The sequence below is a fragment of the Zootoca vivipara genome, chromosome 7 (assembly GCF_963506605.1).
Source record: "Zootoca vivipara chromosome 7, rZooViv1.1, whole genome shotgun sequence".
Classification (NCBI taxonomy): domain Eukaryota; kingdom Metazoa; phylum Chordata; class Lepidosauria; order Squamata; family Lacertidae; genus Zootoca; species Zootoca vivipara.
The window spans coordinates 21,723,556-21,740,992 of record NC_083282.1 but is presented as its reverse complement, the minus strand read 5'-3'; the positions used below and the strand labels follow the sequence as shown (position 1 = coordinate 21,740,992).

Sequence of the window (17,437 nt, the reverse complement as noted above, 5' to 3'; positions counted from 1 at the left end):
AGTTTCACTGAGCTCAGTATTGGGCTCAATCAAATATGGATATGATTGGGCCACAGCACAGGCCACTGCTGCTGTCCCTCTCTGAATTGCTGCTCATAAGGTGATGACAGCAGCAGAGAACTTAAACTTAAGGCCTGTTCATGACTGTATCTGCAGAAACATCTATTGATGCCACAAAACGCGGGAAAGGTAGCTCCCAGTGCCAGAAGACCACTGTATTGGTAGTCCCCCACTCTAACAAGAGGCTTGGGAAAGGTGAAACTGGTAGTGAGAGGCATGGTCATACAAAAACACGCCCTTTCTTGGTAGGCCTGAATGGACCTGTGTACAGCTTGGAAAATGAGACTTGGGGGCAGGGGGAGGAGACACATTTGAGTCCACCATTTTGAAATCTACCACCATAATCAATTTCAAGGGGAGATTAGAATGTGCATGATTCTCTCCCACTGAAATCAGCATGAGCTAGATTTTACCTTTAACTGAATTGTGCTTAGGACCCAAACCTATGTACCGCAACACAACAGCAGAAGATAGGATCAAGTGAATAAAAGCAAATGTCCAACCAATGGGTACTGATGCTTAAAATCTGACCTTTTATCTCACTCTTGTAGAAGGCGTGTGTGTGTGTCCATGAACACTGAATTCTGCACTTATTAACTTGAAAAATTTCTCCAAGCCTGGCTAGTAGAGTAGGCTCCGTTGCTGGGGTATGGCCTCAACTTAAGGCAGACAGAGTATTTAGACTGATTGGTGTGTAGATGTTTTCTATACTAAAATAGTAAGACAAAATTAGAGAGTACCTGGTTCTTTCCTTTCAGCATGAGAATGTTGGTTACCTTACCAAAAGGTAAGCCTAAAGCAATAACTTCTGTTTCTGTCACTTCCCCTGGTAATTTCCTGATATGAAGAACACGAGAAGGAGCCCCATCCATTTTATCTTCACCTTTGAATTTCTTGTTGTCGTTACCATTGGCTGAAAGACATTTTTTTATAATTCATTTCATATCTGAAAGCTACCCTATTTATTATAAACTCATCAAGAAAAATACAATTTGTGCATGCATACAGTTTCCAAATCAGTATGTGAAATGAGTATTTTTTTTCTTTCAACCAACATTTTAAAAAGGAGATTAACTGAAGTAAAATGCAGCTGCTAATGTGCTTCCTCACAAAGCCCTGTAATATTTGGCGAATCAACTTACCATGGATTTTTCCTGCAACCATTACATAATTAATTGCCTGAAGCACTGAGAAGCAATGATAACTGTACAATAACTGATAACCATTTCAGGTTATCCCAAACTATGTGCTAGGAAACACTAATGTGCCATGGGATAACTGGTAGCACACCTCAAAAAATAAATTAAAGCACTGGTGAGCCCAAAAGGCAATAATTCAGCAAGAAAGGAGCCTCCTCACTGTATTTCTGCATGGCTGACTGCTCTAGTCTTGGTTTTCTTTGAATTAACCTTCACTGCTCAATGGGGTAAGTAGTCCTGCTCCATCACAGTTATGGTGGGATCTACATCATCCTAGTGCAATCAAAGAACCTATCCTTGAAAGTAGCTCATGGGGTCTTTATATATTACTGGTGTGGCTTGGCCTTTTTCCAGTCAGGAACCACGCAAAAAGGAGTTCTGAGGGCAGACAATTCTCATTAAACCAAGAAAACTGCCTGGGCTTTGAGTGTGATATCTACATTCAATTTTAATTGAGGTTTAAAAACAAAGTGCTTTAGCTCTCAGATGTTTCAGAAAAAATGTTTTAATTCATCCTAAGTAGTCAAGCAACATGGACAACCACTGTGAAGACCCGATTTCTTTCCAAACAGACATCATTGCTTCCACCTTTTGTTTTCTGTTACATAGAACAGTATGCCAAAAGTTTAAGAATCCTTAAATGATACTAAAAATACTATTCAAAATTCAGGCTGCTATCATAATGTGCTACTCAACATGAGATGGTTGATTTATGTTGTGAGCAAGGGATGTGATCACAATTGGCACAGAGAAAAAAGCAGATATTAATAGCTACTAGAAGGTGAAATCAATTACTTGTGGAGGGGGGGGGGGGAAGGAACTGGCAATTGAGAAACAGGCAATTAGATTAGAAACAACGAAGAATGCACCAGTGAGAAAGAGAATGGTTATCATAATGTAGAGAATAGTTAACAATCTTTCCTACGATTTAATAGAAATAATGTATTAAAATCAAAGTGAAGAATGCAATAATACTGTCCTACAAAACCTAGTAGCATGGCTATCAGGTTTTTAATTTGATCACTCATTACAATTAATTACCTGAAGCACTCAAAGGGGGATTAGACAAATTCATGGAAGATAAGGCTGTTAGTAGCTACTAGCCCTGATGGCTATGTGCTACCTTCCGTATCACAGGCAGTATATCTCCAATTCTACCTACCAGTGACCGCATTAAATAAGCATTTGGTCGCCTCCCCAACACATACATAGAAACGATGAATTGCAAAAAAATTCTCCTTTGAAAGAATGTACTTGTAAGAATAGTTACAGCACAATCCTATAATTATTTACTCATAAGGCAAGTGTGCATAGGACTGCCATCTTAGTGATCTACACTAAACTGCCATTTGTCTCTCACCTCTTCCTACCCCAAGTTAACCCAACACAATTGCATCATAGTATTACAAGGAGGGGCATATTCATATTGTGAATGCCACTCAAAAAGGTTGCCTCTTATAAAATTATCCTTTTCTTTCTCCTAAGAGCAAGGGTGGGGAACCACTTTTTATCAGGCAGGCCAGATCAAAAAGTGGCCACTTGTCTTTTAACAGGTGGGTGGCTCTGCCAATCGCCTTATGTCATAAGATGCCAGGGGGATTCTGAGTCCACTTGAAAGCAGCAGGGTTTGTATACCATGTTGAATTCAAACAGCGCCAAATGCAAGCCCTGTTGCAAAGAAACAATTGGAAGAACACTTGGGAGCTCCTAAGCAGAACCAATCTAAGCAGGACTTGCATTTGGCACTGAATTTGCTTCCATGTAACAAGTTTAACTGTAAACATAGCACTGATTGCTAGTTACGAAAATAGAAAAAAAGAGTTGTAAACAGAACAAATCACTAAAAGAATAGTAACTTCTACAGACAAGGGGACAGCAAAGTTGGTAACTGAAGCAAGCAGCATTAGTGGATGGGTGGTTAACACTCCCCCTTCATGCTGGTTTTGTGATTCCACCAGTCTACACACTCACAACTCGACTGAGGCCATTTCAGGCTTTAAAGGTCAGCACCAAAACTTTGAATTGTGCTCGGAAACTATTCTATTTCAGTATCCTCTCAGACTTACCTCCTAGCAATATGGGTACTGTATAACGTTTGTCACAAAACAAATGGTTAGAATAGCACCTGCAAATTTTGCCTCCTATCTTGGTTTTTGTGAACCACCCTGAGATCTACGGATGAAGGGCAGTATACAAATTAGATAGATAGATAGATAGATAGATTAGATAGATGGGCCAGAGGCTTTCATTCTGTTAAATGAAAGTTGCTAAAAACACCCTACTGATGTGTTTTTAGTTTATTGCTGGATCAATTTTTTTGTATCTTTTAATTGTTTTACTATTTTATTGTTTTACTCTTTTTGTAAACTGCTTTGAGGTTTAGTTTTGTTTTTACAGCCAAGCAGTAAATAAATTTTATGAAATAAAAAAACACTCAGGAGGTATGTACAAACTGTAAGGGGGAATGAGCATTTATCGGCTTTCTTTTCCACCACTGCTCATGAGCTTGCTAGAATTTTATGCTTGCTGTTTTGGTATAAGCATGCACTCAAGTCAACCTATATTTTAAGAAGAAAAGTTCAACCAGTTTTATTTTTGCTACTTGTTTTTCCCCCCAAATATATTTATTGATTTTATAAAACTGAAAAAATATATAAAACACAACAAAAAATACAAAAAAATCATATAAAACACAAAAAGAAAAAAACACCCATATTTATCATTCATATGTCCTGACATTGTTGACTTCCTCATGTCCCTCCTTGCTGCGTTTCACTGTATATCATCCTTAGTAATTTCTATATCATACTTCAATCATCTTATTTTTACCTTAACTAACAAAGTTCATCGCTTATTAATTGCTTAACGTTTCAATTCTTATTTAACACTTATATCTAAATCTTAATATACTACAATACCTCTACAAATCCTCCTCTACAATCTCCCTGTACTTCCAAATCTTATTTTTGCTATTTGGGCATACCTAATTACTACACACTGCTTTAAAGACCAAAGCAGATGTAGAAAACTTTATTGAGCTGTATTTGTTTTAGTTTCAAAAGTCCATAGTTGGGGTGGAGGGAGTGGTCTCTCAGGAGAGTTACCCAAAGCAGGGAAAACTCAATAATCACATATAAGGAGGTTAATTGCACTGGTGTGTTTAACTGGAAATTCCTCCATTGGTACCCTGTTGGTCACAGCAAGATAGTATTCTCATCAACAGTGAGTAAACAGGACATCCTATTTGTTGAAATCTACCAAAGATGAGGAAGAATGCAGATACAAAAACTAAAAATAAGCAAACCTGAACTGAGAAATATAGGCTTCAACTTGGCGAAGTTAAATACCGAAAAACTGTAACTCAGGTAAGAGCTGAAACCCAAGGAGAAAAACAGACACGCAAGACCAAGTTGCTGATCCATAAACTGCTACAGCTTGTACAAGAGCACATGCAGGAAGAACAGAGCCCAACTTAAATAGGTATACTGTGCCTGCAAAAGCTCCTGTTAACTCAAAAAAGTTTCTTTGTGTTGTTTTTTTGCCTGCCAATGCAACATTTGAAAAGCATATACGTAGTCATAAATAACCAAAGTTGTTGCACACTGATGGAAGTAGATACGGGCATGATTTAATTCTTCCACAATCCTGCTTTCTTTTCATTCATAAAGTAATCAAGTTCAGCACAGCCTGTCTGAAAACTTTGCTATCATGAGTGGCTTGCAAGAGAGGAAGACAACACTTTTCAGAGGCTGAGCTGACCTTACTGGACAGTATAAAGGTAAAGGGACCCCTGACCATTAGGTCCAGTCGTGACCGACTCTGGGGTTGCGCGCTCATCTCGCATTATTGGCCGAGGGAGCCGGCGTATAGCTTCCAGGTCATGTGGCCAGCATGACAAAGCCGCTTCTGGCAAACCAGAGCAGCACACGGAAACGCCGTTTACCTTCCCGCTGTAGCGGTTCCTATTTATCTACTTGCACTTTGACGTGCTTTCGAACTGCTAGGTTGGCAGGAGCTGGGACCGAGCAACGGGAGCTCACCCCGTCACAGGGATTCGAACCGCCGACCTTCTGATCAGCAAGCCCTAGGCTCAGTGGTTTAACCACAGCGCCACCTGGGTCCCCATACTGGACAGTATACTATGTACAAATCAGGTTACTTGATTTTCCTCTACCAATTCGAATACAAGGGACATATGGAAAGCCAAACTTTGTACTCCAGCGTTACAGCGATTTGTAAAAGAAATAAAAATATTATTTATCATAAAGCTATTACTCAAAGCCTATCTATGATGGAATATTCTAGCTAAATAGAAGCCAATTATTTATACTCATTTTCAGTAAATGATGATTCCCAAAATTATATTTATGAAATGCTAATTTAGTATGTTAAAGACAGCCATTTATCAGCATCGTAAACTTTTACTTCTATTGAACCCTATATTCATCAATGTAGTAAGTGGTAAGGTCATTCAATACCTGATGATAAAGGTAAAAAAGCACCTTGAAATTTGGAGTGATATTGAAGAGAATTCACTTGCTAAAGAAGAATTGAAGAATGTACCGTAACTCTTTTGAAATCATATCATACAATTTTCTGACCTATTTAGTTAGAATAGACTTTTACACTGACACACATTTTAAGCTATGTTTACCTTCTTCTTAAAAGGCTAGAAAGCTGCATTCTTGATGGAAAAACAGTAATGATTGTCCTTTAAAACATTTTAATTCCTTGTACATTTTTATTTGATTTTATAAATAATATACACAATCATACTTTTTATCTAATTAGCAACTGTGTCATCCACAAATATTGTAAGAATTATTTCTACCCCTTCATCTAAGTCACTGACTGATGAAAAACATTGAAAGTGGGTAGGACAAAGCCCTGCAGAAGAACCCCAATCAAAACCTCCCTCCAGTTTGATGAGAAGCCACTGATGAGCACTAAGTATGGTTTCCTCACCAGCTGTGAATCCTTCTGACAATACTATTACCTAGCCCACATTTAAGCCACATTTAACAAAATTATCAAGGGGTACTCTGTCAGACACTTTGCTGAAATCAAGATAGATTACACCCACAGCATTCCCGCCATCCATTAACCTGATTTTAAAGAGTGATAAGATTAGTCTAGCAAGATTTATTCTTGACGAATGCTGGGTTCTACTAAGCACTTTCAAACGGATTCTCTTCTTCTCTGTTCTAGTATCTTCCATGGTATCAGTCAGAAGACATCAGTTGAAGTACCCTCTCATACTACTAAATTTGCTTACATGAAACATCTGTAAATTGTTTCAGGAAAGGATAATTCACATCACCACATATGTTTGACAGTCCACAGAAAACTCCAACCACAATTTTATTTTTTTCTCCATTTATTTTGACCCTGATGGTATATCGACAAGGCTAACATGTTCACTCTCATGAATTCTGTGCAGGCCTGAGCATCTTTCACATATAATGCTACTCTCTTTCTCTTGCACCTATTCTTTTTTGAACAATTTGTAACCTTCAATTATTACATTCAAATCACACGAGTTTTCCCACCAAGTCTGTTATACCCAGCAAATTGTATTTATCTTCCTGTATTTGGAGTTCAAAATCATTTATTTTCAATATGCTGCATATTAGTATATAGTCACTGAAAGCCTTGAAAATTCTGTTCCAATCTCTCTCCTGAGATTTTATTAGTTTGCTAGTCAGCCACACAATTCCCCGTTCCCCTACAGCACACAGATCCCCATCTTCAGTGCTTACCTTTTGAACTTACCTATCTCCAACTGCTACAGAATTTAGTTCAAAGCTCTTGATCAGGTTCATACTTTTTCTTTTGCTAGACACATTTTTCCAGTCCTAGTAAGTTGCAGCCCATCTCCTTCCAGTAGTCCTTAAGGAAGCTCACACCAGTCCCAGAAACAGAACTTCTCCCATCAACTCTAATAACTTGAAGTATTATTCTCTCTCTTCATAGCCCTCCATCTTTTACAAGTAGAAATGGCATGACCACTACTTAAGTTCCAAAGTCCTTCACTTTCATCCCCAGAGCTTCATACTTACATATGATAGTCATAGTTGTGCTAGACAGTAATGTTTGATCTCACATGGTGTGCAAGAAGGGATAATCAGCAGGTTTGGCAAGTCTGGGAAACCTGTCCATCACTTCCTGAATTCACACAATGGGAAGGCAGCTTATGTCACAAGTTAACAGGTCTGGTACATTCACAAGCCACTCTGAACCTCTCAGTAGGGAGTCTTCAACCACCACAACACTTCTCTTCTTCTTTCTGTAGGCTGTGACTGTCACCTTTGTTCTTGAAGCACCAAGAGTCTTCCTTCCCACAAAGAATATCTTTCTGTAGCTATCCAGAAAGATGTTCAGAGCTGTTCTTGTTGAATTAATACTGAAAGTGATTTCTTAGCTCTATTGTTCAAACTGTCTTCTGATTCTCCTGCTCCTAATAGGCTGTCTTTCTTGCGGTTACTTCGCAATTCCGGTTGTCATCTTCTACTCAGATACTCTTTCTATTTTTGTCTTTGCTACAATGCTTCCTATTTCCTGTCAAGATCTCCTTCTATTCTCCAATGAGGTATGGAAGTATGGAAATTTGCTCCAGTTATCCTCTTTTCATCTCTTCCAACAGAGCAACAGGGTTATATGTGCAGCTGGTGTGGTCTATGTGCTTTCAGGCAAGAAACTCACATTGCAGGCCACCACCATTAGAGTCCTTGCTGTTCATTTTCTTGGCTCTGGTGCGTGTTCTAACATCCTCCTCCACTGATGAAGCAACCTCCCTTCATCAATCGTTTATTGCTTGAAAGTTACCAGAGTTCCTGTGGTGAGCTGCTTAGGAGAGAATTTTAGCCTGCTAATAAAAAGGGCACAGTGGCCCCATTTAGCATATGGTGATCCCTGGCATCATCAGCAAGGGGTGCTGGGAAAGCCTGCAGAGCAACTGTTACCTCATCAGACACCAGACCTCTCAAGGCAAAGGGTGAATCCAGTGTTGCTTCAGAGGTTACAAGACTGCAGTAGGCCTCATGGTGCACATTAGAAAGACGTCTGTATTAGTGTGGAATTTCTTGATAACATTTTCACTCTCACTTTTACAAAAGGTTAAACAAATCTCTGCTTTATTAGAAAATCAACAGTAGGACCACATAGAGAGTCTGTTCTAAGTCAGTCTAGGATCTTAACTTATTCATGATGCTGAGAATCTTTGGAGAAATGCAGGAAACTTTTCTTTCAATTTAAGGAATCTGAATATGCAAATATTTAAACTCATATCACATGTAACAAAGTCCAATATTGGAAGTGTCAATGTTGTTTCTCATCCAAACAGGAACAGCAACTTTCAAGATTACAAATATACTAGAAGCAGGACAACCACATCAAACCCCACACTTATTATACTTCATATATGACCATTTAAGTCAGTGATAGCCAACATGGTACCTCCAAACTACAACTCCCATCATATCTGACCATTGCCAATACTAACTGGGTTAATTGTGTTTTAAACAACATTGGTGTATACCAACAGCATAAGAGTGCATCATGTTGGATACTCCTGATTTAATAGCAGAAACTAAATGCTTACCTAGTGGTAAAATCTTTAAATTACTGTAAGCAAAGCCTGGTATAATTTTTAAGATGGCTATGTGCTAACAGGAGGTTTAAGAGCTAGTATTTATTTTTATTTTTGTTACAAGAAACTTCCTAAAATCACACAAGTCCAAGAAAATAGTAGCCTGGCATATGTGACCAAAATATCAAGCATGAATGTAAATGAGTGGGGGTTCTTTTAAGGCCCCTTTTTGGGGGAAGGTCTTCTCCAGAGTAGCATCTGACATGTAAAGAGCTGCAACCAAGTATGTGTGTGTGTGTGTGTGTGTGTGTGTGTGTGTGTGTGTATGTGTATATATATATATATATATATATATATATATATATATATATATATATATATATGGGTGAGCTACTCTTTGGAACATTAACACGGGACTCTTCTTTCCAATTAGTGCTGCACTAAATACTAACACTTAGATTTTAATGACAAAAACCTTTGAAAGATGCAAAAATTTCTCCAGACCTTCTGCCTTTTATTATTATTCTTATGTTGTAGAGATGTAGCTGCTGCTACATAATTTGGAAAAAAAATAATCCGGTGTATAAGACGACTGGGCGTATAAGACGACCCCCAACTTTTCCAGTCAAAATATAGAGTTTGGGATATACTCGCCGTATAAGAAATACGACCCAGCATATAAGACGACCCCCGACTTTTGAGAAGATTTTCCTGGGTTAAAAAGTAGTCTTATACACAGGAATATACTGTAACTCTTCTTCAACAAAAAACAGGAATCAAGTGCTGAATGTGATAAAGCCAAAGACTATGTTACTGAGAGCAAATGAAGCAGTATTTTGACTTCAGTTTGGATGTCCATGAAGAGGGGGAAGGAACTTCCCAGCTCCCAAGGCAATCTACATTTTCAGCAAAAACTTTGCTTCCTATCTTGATAGACTGAAGAAATACTTCCCTCTCACAACAAACACATTTTTTTATACCCTTTCACCCCCGCTTCATCCCAAAAAAGTCACCCAAGGAACAGCTTGTGGAGGGGTCCATGAAAATATTAACAAAATTATTTCCCTTGCCCTTCCATTTCAACTTAGAACTAATTTCAATACTTAAGGTAAAGGTAGTTTTAAATATATTGCTACATCGTTAATTTTGATCCCTGCTTGAAACCTTATAAACAAGAAATGTGTTTACAGTGCTCCATAATTAACATTTACATAACTCAAGTTTATAATTAGCAACTTACCTAGCAATTAAAAATTGCCTCCAGGCTACTGCACAAGTCTCCACTGATGCAGGGATATAGCTACATGGCTCTCCCACTCTAATTCTATTTTAATTTATTTATATATGATTTCAAAACATATATTACCCACTCCTCAGCCATACCTCCCAGAGGGGCTTACTAAATAAATAAATAAAAACAATAAAATCTGACAAACCCAGATTTGATGGACAGTTAAAAGTCCAGCATAAAAAGAACACATTAATTATCTACTGGCTAGTAAAGTGACAGAAAAGAAATAATTCAGCACACAAGATCTATGACACTGTACAACTGTATGATGAAGGCTTGAGCATGGGATTTTCTCTTTCCCTCATACTATGGGGAGACAAATGCTCATGCAGATTATTTATTTATTATTATTATTTATTTATTTATTTATACATACATACATACATACATACCCACCCCAGCCACTCTGGCAGGTACCCCCTTCAGACCTATCTGGAAAGCTAACACCAGTATTCAAGGGTAACTATTCTCAATAAGTTCTATTATGCACTTAATACATTCTTAAGCATTGTACAATGATCAGAACAGATCTTACAAGCTGATACATGTGACACTAAAGCAGGCGTGGGGAACCTGTGGCACTCCAACTGTTGCTGGACTACAACTTTCATGACTCCTGACTACTGTCCATGCTGCCTGCAACTGATGTGAGCGGAAGCCCCTTCCCTGCACTAAGGGAAGGCACGATGAGGAGTGGCAGTGAAAATATGCAGATTCAAGTGCCAGTTACTAATAGCTATATAATGACTACACAACAGAGTCCTTGGAGGGAAGGAGACATATGACAGTTGATCCTGGCCAGATTGCTGGAGGGGGCTTGTATTCCCCCCCTCCTCTCCTGTTACATCCAGGTATAATAGTTATGGGCAGTAGTAGTACTATCAGTAGTTCAAAAAGCTACCCAAACTAATAGGATATAGCCATTGTTTTGAAATGGTGTTTCACTTAGGGAAGGAGAGGTAACCTGCAAAGAGGAATAGGAGACCTGGTACAAACGACATGTGTTGCTCTGACTACCTGAAGCAACACAAACCTGTCTAAAAAAAATGGGTGGGTGAGAGGTTTCAACATGAATGAAACACAGAATATCAAAACAGACCCTGGCTGGATGACACAGTGCAGACAGGCAGAAAGCGCAAATGTCTGCCTGAGTATTTCCTTGCCTGACAGAAGGTCCCTCTCCAAAAACCAATAAAAAAAAGGCATTAAGAATAAACTGTGAGAATCCCTTTTTCAAAGTTATGCAGGTTTGGACTCAGACCTGGTGTTGAACTAAATAAGAATTCCTGTCATTTTTGTATAAGGTACGTTTACACTGCAATGTAGTCGAAGCAAAATTCCAAGTACTGTACTTGACCAATAAATTATTCCTTCCTTCCTTATTCCTATAATTTAAAGAAGGGACCAAGATCCAATGGAGGCTCCTTGGTGGAAGATGGGGGAGGTAATGTCCAATGATTCTCCCTTCCCCCTGCAGTCCTTTATGCCTCCTCCCCACAGTATTAAAGAGGGTTTCCCAACCCTCCAGAACAGATTTTCAGGGGGAAATGCATGGGGGGGTGCACAGAAGGAATTGGTGAAGATTGCCTCACCACCCCCATCCCATTCTGCCCCCGTGAAAGTCCAGCTAGTGTAGTTCTGCTCTGGGTAACTCCGAATCCCATGCATCAGAATTTTATTTTTTTACAAGTATTGTATTACGCATTTGATATTTTAAAACTCAGATCCTAAGAAGGCATAATAAACAGATCCTAAGAAGGCATAATAAACATTGTCCAGATGTCCATTCTTCTTCTGCAACATTGATACATTTTGATACTACAATGAAAAAAGTCTCCTTTCAAAAAGCATCACTTACCAGTAACTACTATGCTGCTCATGTTAGAGTTCGGACTATTGAGTACACTGCCTGAAAGAAGCTCGTCAGATCCTCTCTAAAAAGAAAGAAACAGTAAGCACTTTGCCATTTAAAAATGCAAACACTAATATTAAGCATGTAAGTTTGACAGATCTTTTTTAAAAATATGAGTATCTAGGAAACCTAGTTAGAGACCTGATTCACATGTCACATCAAGCAAAAGTTTAAAACAAACTATTGCTTAATGTGAACGAGCAGCACACTAGTGCAAACAACTCAAATATTCCTGAGTACTCAACCCCTTCTTCCTGAGTACTCCTGCCATGAGATGGACAAAACAAACCAGAGCGTGGCTTGTTATCCAAATTAGGACTCCTAGTTTGTTTCCCTCTAAACCAGGCAAACCCAAACTATGGACCTCCAGATGTTTTGGACTACAATTCCCATCATCCCTGACCACTAGTCCTGTTAGCTAGGGATCATGGGAGTTGTAGGCCAAAACATCTGGAGGGCCGCAGTTTGGGGAACATTAAACTATGATTTGGTGCTACATAAACAAGCCTTAGACACATTCAATTCTATTTCCCCATCTCTGGCACAGCTGCAAATGGTGACTAGAAGCATTTACTTCAATTTTCTACCAACCAGGATTTGCCAATATATCAAAACCATTGCAATCTATTGTTAACTTTAACTATAGTTTGTCCAAACAAGTAAATTTAAAATGGTGGTTTACAAACCACTCTTGGACCAATGAACCATAATTAAAACTAAGGCTAAAGTCGGAATGTAGCTCTAAACCATTATTTAGCAGTACGTTCAAACAAGAACATTGAATTAAAGTCTGTTTCTATGAAAAAGAAAACTAATTCACTTCAAAGGGCAATGAATATAAGTATGTTACAAGCAGTCACAGATTATGTTCTCATTGGAGAAAATTATGAATGAACGAAATTGCCTGGATATTTGTTTTCTTGGAGCCCTGTTTACGAAATATATGAAGAAGCTATCAATAAAAATCTTAATTCAAACCAATGATTTAAGTCAAATTTTCTTCTTGCTCATTTCAATAATCTTTTAATAAACTTATTGACCAAGCCTCCCAAGTGGATACTATGACTTAGAAATGAGCCCCAAAGTAAAGTGGTAGCTAGTGATGTTTTTGTGAGCGGCATATGGTCTCAGTAGTCAGTCCCACTTTCACATTTTGCATCAGTTGAATTTCCAAATTGTTTTCAAAAGGAAGCCTAAGTACACCACATTACGACTGAAGTTGGTTGAAGACACGACACATTATGGATGTCACCTATGCATCCATCAGCAATGCTGAATGTAAAAGAACATCAAAGTGTGAAGTGGATACTTCAAGAAGAAGCCAACCCAATTCAGAACAGGTTCAATATCGCTTCCACGGAAAGATATGCCATTACAGTATCAGTTAATGGCACTTCTCTCTTGTCTTGTCAGTTTATTAATGAGCATGCTATGCACCTATTCAGGACACCTATGGCTACATCTAGATTTAATGAAAAGAAATGAGAGAGAGCTTGGTATCAACCATATATTGATTACAGGCATCAAAATGAGTTCTACCAGTAGGTTTCATGAATGTGTTGAACAGTGCAAGGCACAATACAAAACCATGAGGAACACCATAGAATAAATGCCATGATACTGAGCTACAGTCTCCCAAAATCACTTTCAGTTCCTTCTTGGTGGACAGATTCTGGTATAACTCAGAACTGAGCTGGAAAACTCATCCTGGACAAGCAATCCAAAAGTATGAAATTGGTAATGGTATCTAACGTGACTTTGAGATTATGGGAAATCAACATGGATGCTTTCCCCTGGCATTAATCATCCACCAAACTGTCTCAAAAATGAAGCAGAGGTCAGAATAAAGTACATCTAGAAAATCAGGATCACTCAGGAATGCCCTAGAGCTCAGCAGCCACTACCTGCTTGATCTCTTGAAAGGGAGATTAATCACCATGCAATAATTGGGGGGGGGGGTTTCCACAGGCCAAATATGAAAGCCAAGATTGATCCTCAGATCACAGGTTCACCACCCATTTCCATAAAGCCCTAGCCAGCATGGTTCATAGTTAGGAATGACAGGAGTTTTAGTCCAAACCATCTGGAGGGCACCACTTGGGGGAGTGCAGTGCCAAATTAAATTGAACACTGCATTATGAAATGCTGAGAGATCCAGACATATTAGCAGGATCACACTTCACTTTTCCTTCTCCTAATAAAGTTCATATAAATAACAACCAATGCAGTTTCAGTTCTGATGACAAGCTGGAAGCCACACTGAAGTCAATCTATTTCATCATCATTCAAACTATGCCTGAATTTTACAGTCACCCCACCCCCCCTTTCCAGTACAGGGAAGGTTTTATTTGGACAACAATCATGACTATATTTGGTGTCTAGAAAGAGTTCCTTTGGAAATGGCCTCAAACCCACCTCCTTCAAAAAGACTGCAACTATTTCTTCTCAAAAAGAGATATTAATCACTCTCTGAATCCAACTGGTCAACCCTCTTCTGATCGGCATAAATGAGTCAGGAGAGGCATGGAATTGAACAGACAGGTTGAATTTAGGCTTTAATCCTCCAAACACCTCCATATCTTGAAATTTATCCCCCAAAGAGAGGAAATTTAAATTGTATTCCCTTCCTTAAGCACCATATTATAGAGGGTTAGGTACTTAATTAGTGCCAACAATACGCTGGGTACAGTCAAAGATCTGATTCTACAAATATTGATCTTATTGCACCCACAAAGATGTAGCATCTTGGCGTGACATTCTTGTCTCCTAGGCCTACAGAAAACATCTGTTCTAGATTTGCCACAGTAGATTTTTTTATGCCATCTGTCCACATAGCTGAAACAGGGCCATAAATTCTCTCCAATTCTCTGAGCCTATCATAGTAGGTCAAGTGATGACTCACCCTTTAATCTCTTTAATTACTAGGGAAGCATAACACAGGCATTTAGGTTTTTGAATAGCAAGAAGAAGAAAAACTTTGAATTCCCAAGTATTCAAAACCTTATCACTTCATTAAGCCACTAACTTTGGAATAAGAGTAAGAATGGTAACATTTTAGCTAGGGCATTTCTACACGATTAAAGAACACTGCAGAAATACAGAAGGCGTTAAAAAAAAAATCTGTGGTGCAACCATGCTTGGAATACTGTGTCCAGTTTTGTTTGCCACACCTCAAAAAGGAAAGCAGGAAAAGGTGCAGGAAAAGGTAACAAAAATTATTTAAAAACAAAAACAAAAAAGTATTGTTGGATTTAAAGACTAACAAGTTTATTATGGCTTAAGGTCCTACAAGAGTCTTTGTTCTTGCTCTTTTTACAGCAACAGACTATCATGGCTCCAGGGATGGAGCAACTACCCTATGAGAAAAAGTTACAGCAGTTGGGGCTTTTTAGTTTAGAAAAAAGGAAGCAAACAGAGGACATAGTAAGAGGTGCATGGTGTGGAAAAAGTGGATAAAGAGAAGTTTTTGTCCATCTCACATAAGTACTAGAACCCAGGGTCATCCAATTATGCTAAATGTTGGAAGATTCAGGACACACAAAAGGAAGCAATTTTCCACACAGCACATAATTAAACCATGGAATTCACTACCATAAGACATTATGATGCTCGTCAATTTGGATAGCTTTAAAAGAGGATTAGGCAAATTAATTTATGGAGGAGGGGACGTAAGTGGGCAGAGTGTTCTCCTGTTTATATTCTGCTTCCCATTGGTCTCTGATTGGCAGCTTTGAGAACAGGAGGTTGGACCTGATGGGCCCTTGGTCAGATCCAGCAAGGCTCTTAAGTTCTTATGAAAGGCATGAGAGTAGTCACATAACTTTGAAGGTTAAAGTAATTTTTGTATATTACTTTGCCTCCGGCGCCATTAACCAGGAAGGATTTCTTACAGGAAAAGTGATTTTTTTTTGTTAACCTGCGCTATCATAGGCAGTGATCATATAGAAATGAAAAAAAAATCATGTATAAAATAGGTTGTATCATGTTACAGACAACTGTAAATAAATCAAGTCTTAATCATTTAAGCTGCCCTCCTAATGCTTTCTGTAGACTACACATAACATTTCATTGCCTAACAAAAATATACTATGATTATAGTGTTCCAAGAATTCTGGTTGTTTTCTTGAATGGAAACCTGGACCTGAAACATATTTTCATACACTACGGCAGTACAGATTTTGACCTTCCTTGGAATAATGTTCTTGTCATTATCTCCCATGCCTCAAAAATATTTTTTTTAAAAAAATCAAGTGGGTTGTGTGTTCCAAATATTTCCAAACGAATCTGTGTAGGTGGTTTCAAACAAAAAGTGATTCAGTCTACAAGTCAAATACTGATTTACAAAACTAATAGCCTAGTTTCACTAACAGAAATAACTGCAATGGAATATATGGTGAAGCACTTCATATCTGTACAAATGTACCTGTCCCATTATAGCAAGGACCACATAAATCTGCAAAGCATATAATCAGCTACTATTCAAACAGCAATTCCTACACTGATAACTGGAATAGGCAATATACTGGTACATTTTGTAAAGTAGAACTGTAAACCAGCAATTTCTTGTGCTAGCACTTTTTGCAGGCAAAAAATGGAATCATCACCATAGCCAAGTAGTTGCCAGATGGAAACCCTTAAACCAAAATCAGTCAAACAAAGGCCAGCTTTCCTCCCAACCCCCAACCCATACAGTCCCTCCTCTAAGACTTTGTTGTCGTATCCAGCTCTAGCCGTTTTAAACACGTTCCAAGGAGGAACAGCAAGATTAGGTTGTTAGGTGCACAAAAAGTACATCCTAGACTCATGCTTTTGGAAATGTTCTAGAATATTCGCACAACTCATTTAGGGCCTATAAAATTTGGTCTATAGCTCTAGTTAGAAGAGTTCATACAGATTAAACTACAGTGGTACCTTGACTTACGAAGACAATCCGTTCCGCGGCGCTCTTCGTAAGTCAAAGTCTTTGGTTGTCGAAGTGCCCGTTTTGTGCATGCACGAAGTGCGATTTTTGCGCTTTTGCACATGTGCCGACCACGCGCGCCACTTCTGCACAGGCGCAGAACGCGCGTGTGACGAAAAGACTTCCGGGTTTGTCGACTTCGGAAGTCAAAACCTTTGGAAGTCGAGTCATTCGGATGTCGAGGTACCACTGTATATGACTTGCCTTGAGGAAGAAAACTGTGATCATTTCAGAAAGATGTGTGCGTCCAATGAATCCATACAGTCAGGCAGATTTTTAACCTGCACTCACTGCCCAATTTTCACTTTCTGAAAAGCCATTTAACAACACAGTTCCATTCAATTAATTGGTTTTGTTGATGTCAATCAGCTGGTCAGCTACAAAGCATGCCAGGAAATGTTTTGCTTCCCACTACATTGTATTCTTA

The 17,437-nt window shown here is 38.6% G+C and overlaps 1 protein-coding gene across 5 annotated transcripts in view; it reads right to left on the bottom strand.

The window, feature by feature from the left end:
- PTBP2 (polypyrimidine tract binding protein 2) overlaps positions 1-17,437 on the bottom strand; it is a 46,853-nt gene that overhangs the window by 23,711 nt on the left and 5,705 nt on the right. For all 5 annotated transcript variants that reach the window (XM_035121618.2, XM_035121617.2, XM_060276726.1 and 2 more), the window contains exons 3-4: positions 11,997-12,072; positions 801-973 (exon numbers count right to left, since the gene is read on the bottom strand). In XM_035121618.2, the coding sequence (XP_034977509.1) occupies positions 801-973; positions 11,997-12,072 (249 nt within the window). The remainder of the gene's footprint in view (positions 1-800; positions 974-11,996; positions 12,073-17,437) is intronic.